Below are 6,817 nucleotides of genomic sequence, written 5' to 3' on the forward strand. Positions count from 1 at the left end.
AATGAGCAGCTGCGAAGACGTGTACGTTCTGCAAGGCCTCCGAACCCCTCTTCTTGGGAAACCAGCGATAGAAAGGCTCGGGGTACTACCACAAGTTAACGTAGTGAAGAAACTGGAGCCCGAATCTGACTTTCCACAAGTGTTCCAGGGACTGGGGACCTTCAAAGAAGAATATGACCTCAAGTTGAATCCTGACTCAAAGCCTTTCGCGCTGTCGTCGCCACGTCGAGTCCCCCTTCCATTGTACGAAAAAACAAGGCAAGAACTCGAGCGGATGCAAGCACTAGGCGTCATCTCTCCTGTCACCGAGCCTACTACATGGTGCGCACCTATGGTTGTCGTTCCCAAACCCTCTGGTGCTGTTCGGATCTGTGTCGACTTCACGGAACTCAACAGATACGTTCAACGAGAATGGCATCCAATACCGGCCGTCGAGTACACCATTGGAATGCTACGGGGAGCCAGCATGTTCTCGAAACTTGACGCGAACTCGGGTTTCTGGCAGATACCACTTAGTGAAAGGAGCAAAGTATTCACAACATTTATCACGCCGTTCGGCCGATTTTATTTCAATCGACTTCCGTTCGGAATCTCGTCGGCCCCCGAACATTTTCAGAGACGAATGGCACAGGTTCTTTCTGGACAGGAGGGAGTCGTCTGCCACATGGACGATGTGCTTATTTGGGGTGCCACGCAGGCGCAGCATGACGAGCGGCTTCGGGCAGTGATGGACCGCCTCCGCACATCAGGCATCACATTGAACAGAGAGAAGTGTGAGTTTGGGGTAACCCAGATATCATTCTTAGGACATACGATCGGGAATAACTCAGTGCGTCCCGATAAAGAAAAGCTTAGCGCGGTAACAGAAATGCCACGCCCGACGTCCAAGACAGAGTTACGGCGCGTGATGGGCATGGCAAATTATCTGGCCCGCTTTGTCCCACGCATGGCGGAAGTCCTCCAGCCTCTTTCTCTGATGTTGAGCTCAAGACATGAATTTGTGTGGGGTCCCGCGCAAGAAGCCGCCTTCATGAAGTGGAAGACTGTTCTTTCATCGGACCCTGTCTTGGGAATGTACGATCCAGATATGGAAACAGTGGTGACAGCAGACGCCTCATCATACGGTCTCGGAGCTGTCCTGCGCCAAAGACAGAAAGACGGTCAGTTCAAAGTCATTTCCTATGCTTCCAGAGCCCTTACAACCACCGAGCGGCGATACGCCCACATTGAAAAAGGACTTGCCCTTGTGTGGGCCAGTGAAAAGTTCCGTGATTATCTCGTGGGAAAGCGCTTTAGCCTAGAGACAGATCACAAACCACTCGTATCTTTGTTTGGGTCAAAAGCAATTGACGAACTAACACCGAGACTACAGAGGATGCGCATGCGTCTGATGCGCTACACGTATGACATTGTGTATGTTCCAGGCCGGGACCTGACGGTGGCGGACGCCCTTTCTCGGTCACCTCTTCCACGAACGGAATCCATGGAACTGGAGGCCGAAATCCAAGGCTATCTTCGACTGGTGGCCTCGTCAGTTCCAGTAACAGCGCCAAGTTTACATCTTATCGCCCTGGAGCAAGAGCAAGATCCGGTATGTAAAGCGCTTATCAATCTATGTACAAAGGGCTGGCCAAGCCGTCGAGACGTTGGGGTTGACCTGAAGCCTTACTGGAGTGAGAGGGCAAACATCGCCCGGGTTGAAAACCTGCTCATGTGCGGCTCTCGGATAGTGATCCCATCAAGACTAAGGCAGCCCATCCTTGAAATAATTCACGAGGGACACTTCGGAATTGAGAAGTGCCGGGCACGTTCCAAGAGCTCAGTTTGGTGGCCAAGTATCGACGCGGACATTGAACGACTTGTTAAGAACTGCCACAGCTGCCTTAAGCAGAGCACCAACCGAAAGATGCCTCTACAACAGACCCAGTTTCCAGATAGGCCATGGCAGCGCATTGCGATGGATTTATTCTTTCTTGGGGGAAAGTGGTGGCTTGTCGTCACGGATTATTTTTCACGATACCCGGAGCTCGTATCGCTGAAAAACTTCATCGGCGGTAATAAACCACTGCAAATCCATTTTCGCGAGACACGGGATTCCGGAAGTAGTAGTTTCCGATAACGGACCGCAATTCTCAAGAGCCCTTGGCTCTGAATTTTCAAAATTTGCAAAAGAGTACAACTTTCAACACGTGACGTCTAGCCCTCATTATCATCAGAGCAACGGAATGGCGGAGTCGGCCGTGAAAATTATCAAAGGGTCCTTAAAGAAAACTGGTGACGCTTATAAAACTCTTCTGGCCTACAGGACAAGCCCATTGAAGAACGGATACAGCCCCGCCGAGCTGCTCATGGGGAGGAGACTGCGCACTGCCCTGCCCACGTCCAGCGAAAACCTCCAGCCCCGGACGCCGGACTTCCAAGAACTGGCATCTTTCGAGAGGTCGCAGCGTCAGCGCCAGAAGAAAGACTACGACCGGCGCCATGGAGTGCGCGATCTGCCAGAGCTGTCCGAAGGAACAGACGTATGGATCGTAGACCTACAAAAAGAAGGGGTCGTTCGAGGAAGTGCCGACGAGCCCAGGTCGTACTGGATTGACTCCGGGGAAACTTTCCTACGCAGAAATCGCACTCATCTTGTCCCGCTGCCTCCGACTAGTTCAGAAGACGGCCGAGGAACAACGCCGCTAACAGCGGAATCGCCAGAAATATGCAGTGATGAAGAAGCGCAGCGCAACAGTGTAACGACTCCTCTCATCATCACACACGAAGTGGAAGGTGTGTGGTTCCTCCAGAACGATTTCAAGCATCATAACAAGAGCAGCTTCAAAAAAAAAAAAATGAGGAAGATGTGTGATAAGATACTAGCCAGCTATGACAGCGTCAGCAGTTATAGTGCCGCGGTGGCGCTAGTGATGCGGTCGATAAAAGCCGCTGCTTTCTGATAATAAAGGATTCTTTTTGTTGTTGCCTTTGAGAAAGAAGCACGCCCACTTCTTTCCGTCTCGTCGCGACGCAAACACCTATATTCGTGGCTGAAGTTTGTCAGTAGTACCTTTGCTTTACCGTCATGATGCTCGGCGATACCTCTTGCGACGCAAATTTGACGATCCAGGAGTAGTTGCTGATCGCCGTCGATTACGCCTTGAAGGTTCGCAGGTTTTTCGGTGCCGACGGAAATAATGACGCTGGAGCGCGGCGGAACGGTCACATGCTCTTCTATCACATTCAGTGCATGGTTCCCTGGCGTCGCGTGGGGCGGGAGCGCTTTGTCTGAGGTTAGTGTTATCGACTCAGACCTCAGGTCGATAACGGCGCCGTGGTCGCTTAGGAAGTCCATTCCGAGTATCACATTCCTGGAGCAGTTTTGTAGGATTACAAAGCTCGCAGGATAAGTGCGGTTATTGATGGTGACTCTCGCCGTGCAGACACCAATCGGCGTTATCAGGTGGCCTCCAGCTGTCCGGATTTCTGGTCCACTCCAAGCAGTCTTTACTTTCTTCAGCTTGGTGGCGAATGGCCCACTGACGACGGAATAGTCGGCTCCGGTGTCGACGAGAGCTGTGATGCTGTGGCCGTCGATAAGAACGTCGAGGTCGCTAGTTCGTCGTCTTGCGTTGCGGTTATGTCGTGGCGTCGGATCACGGCTTCGTCGATTTGTCCCGCTGTTTCGACGTTGCGTCGTCAGGTTTTCTTCGGGCCGCGAAGTTTCGTCGTGAGGGCTCCGTCCGGTTTGCATCGTGTTCTGAAGGTCTCGTCGCGTTGTCGTCGTCGGCGGCCGCGGAGGATCTTCGGCATTTCGTCGTACAGCAACCGCACCTCCATCGGTTGCTGCCCTTAGTTTCCCGGATACGGGCTAGGCGACCGGCCCCGGTTTGGGCCAGTGTACTGCCGGCGGTGCGGTGACATGTAGCGGCCGGGCGACGGCGAGCGGGAAGGTCGTCGTTCTTCCCACTGTGTTCCGGTGAGGTAGTCGTCGATGTCGCGAGGCCGTTCGCCTGGCTGCGGGCGCGGCGCGTTGACGGCGAATCCGCGTAGCCCCATCTCTCGATACTGGCATCGGCGGTATGTGTGGCCGGCTTCCCCGCAGTGATAGCAGAGCGGTCGGTTGTCAGGGGCACGCCAAACGTCGGTCTTTCGGGGGGCGCAGCGTTGTCCTGTCGGCGGGCGGTATGGCGTCGGTGGTGGTGGCGGCGGTGCCTGGCGGCGGAACTGCTGCGGCGGCGCGGCGTCTAGACGTGGGCGAGGAGGGGGGGCGTTGCGTCGGGCTGCAGCAGCATAGCTCATGGCTTCCGGCTGAGCCTGCGGTGCTGCGGGAATTCCAAGCGATTGCCGGACTTCCTCGCGGACAACGTCGGCGATTGAATCCACTTGATGCTGCGGCGAAGGTAACAGTTTGCGCAGCTCCTCCCGCACAATCGCTCTGATGGTGTCACGCAGGTCATCAGACTGCAGCGCCTGAACCTCCCCGTAGGTCGTCGTAGGAATGTGGCGGTTGTACTGCCTAGTGCGGATTTCTAGTGCCTTTTCGATTGTGGTGGCCTCCGAAAGGAATTCCGAGACCGTCTTCGGTGGGTTGCGCACAAGTCCGGCGAAGAGTTCTTCCTTCACTCCCCGCATCAGGAAGCGAACTTTCTTTTCTTCGGACATGGCTGGATCGGCATGGCGGAATAGGCGAGTCATTTCTTCGGTATACAGTCCGACGTTCTCATTGGGGAGCTGTACACGGGTCTCGAGAAGGGTTTCAGCCCTTTCTTTCCGGATGACGCTCGTGAAGGTGTTGAGAAATCCGGTGCGGAAGAGGTCCCATGATGTTAGCGTGGACTCTCGATTCTCGAACCAGGTCGTTGCGCCATCTTCAAGGGCGAAGTAGACATGGCGTAGCTTCTCGTCGCAGTCCCAGTTGTTGAACGTGGAGACCCGGTCGTATGCCTCTAGCCAGCTTTCTGGATCCTCGCATGGTGATCCGCGGAATGTCGGCGGCTCCCTCGGTTGATGCATGACGACCGTTGCAGGCGCCACAGCGGCTGTCATTGTGGCTGTTGTCTTCTTCGTTGTGATCCTGGTCTTGTCCGGTAGGGGTCCGTATTGTGGGGGTAGTCCTTCCAGTCTGCGGCTGGCTCGACTGCCGCTGATGGTGTCGGTGTCTTCTTCGCGACGTGGGCTGGGTTCGCGGTTTGACGGGGGCGTCCGGATCATGGAAGAAGCAGCACCTCCACCAGATGTCACGTGGTCGTGACGTCGACGAAGACAGCAGTCGGCGTTTTTAGAATGAAACTGTTTTATTTGGCCGAACTTGTGGCCGGGAAAATGAGAACTAGAACTACAGCAATACACGCTGTACAATGATAGCGGCGAACAGGGCGTCGTCCGTCGATCAACTGACTAGCGGTCAGGTGCGTCGGTTTTTTATACAGGTGATATCGAACTTTCCAGCGATATCGCTGGTGGCGGCGTTATCTCTCGATAAAGCTGGAACATTCGCGTGCGGCGTGAAATCTTAACAAAACGATCTACTACAATCGAGAAGTTTCTCGAACACTGCTTCGCGGACAGCCTCGAGCGTTGATAACCGCCCTTGCTGGTCAAACCCAAAAAACAACAAAATAAAACAAGAAGTGGGCGTGGCAATATCTCACTCCCCGCTCCAAGGCCAACGCAGGCTATGTTGCCACTACCATGATGTTCACCTCCTTAGTTTAATGATTGCCGAGCCGACTTCTTTGCTCTCTGCAACTGGCTTAATAACTTTCCCGGTACCGACTACTCTTTACGATTTCAATGCTAACCTGTTCGGGTATATATACCCGGAGAGACATTTTTACTTGCCCAGCCCCGTGTGGTGTGGCGTACTTGACAATGGAACGAACATGCAACAGGTGAGATTCTGTGATCCATACGAAATTAGATTGCTTTTTTCACAGCTGTTGCACATAATAGGACTTTTCAGTTCTTTACTTTTCTTAAGTACTTTGAATTGGGCACTTCAGAAAGCCGCAGTGTCCTGAATGCTGCGGTCGAAATCTATCGACTTCGTCCAAAAAAAAACCTTGTTTTCTGGTATAAAACACAACTCTGTACAACTCACTTTACATGCCGATGTCGAATATTTTAGAAGATCATTCCTGCAAATTTACTTCATGTAGGGGGAATGTGGTCAGGGAGAAGAGCCTTGAAATAATAAACTGTGAAACCGGTGTAGAATTTTCCCATAACATGTAATTAGCTCTCGTCAATTCACTCCGCATCCACCTTGAAAAACTAAAATGAAAAAAATATGCAGGATCAATTTTTAATATAACCCAACTGTGTCTACAAAACATACTATCTAAATTACGTCTCGTTATTTCAAAATTACTCTGGTGCTTACAATCCTGAAGTGGTATTTAACCAAATAATAGAACCCGACATTGTTTCTAAAAAAAATTGTTCTCCCTTACACGGGGAAAGTTCGGTGACCCTAATAAAATAAAAAACCTGCTTAAAAAAGCGCTCTTAAATTATCATGCCGACAACATTTGTAACATCTTGTTGGCACTTAAATATATTTTTATTCTTGACAGAACTCCTAAGCACAGAACTATGAATACGTATCTAGGAACGAAAGCCTTACATATTCGGAAACAGCGCCTCCCACTACATAGCAAATTATTCAAAAAGGCAAATACTTGGCCGTGCAATCCGAGCAACTCAGGCTTTCGAAGAAGCATCCCAAACAGCTTGAGCAGGGTTCATGCTCTGTTCAGCGAAACAGAGTCGGTGTGAACCCGTCAAGCAGCCGTGACGTGTTTGCGCTAAGCAATGAGAAACAGATAGCCAT

At 51.9% G+C, this 6,817-nt stretch overlaps 1 protein-coding gene across 1 annotated transcript; it reads left to right on the forward strand.

Moving 5' to 3' along the window:
* The first annotated feature begins 868 nt into the window (after positions 1-868).
* Positions 869-2,676, forward strand: LOC119405876 (uncharacterized). Its single transcript, XM_049419309.1, has 3 exons — positions 869-1,160; positions 1,425-1,591; positions 2,306-2,676. The coding sequence occupies exons 1-3, from the start codon at positions 869-871 to the stop codon at positions 2,594-2,596; spliced, it is 750 nt and encodes a 249-aa protein (XP_049275266.1). The 3' UTR covers positions 2,597-2,676.
* Positions 2,677-6,817: the final 4,141 nt, after the last annotated feature.

This window comes from Rhipicephalus sanguineus, chromosome 9 (assembly GCF_013339695.2).
Source record: "Rhipicephalus sanguineus isolate Rsan-2018 chromosome 9, BIME_Rsan_1.4, whole genome shotgun sequence".
Lineage (NCBI taxonomy): Eukaryota > Metazoa > Arthropoda > Arachnida > Ixodida > Ixodidae > Rhipicephalus > Rhipicephalus sanguineus.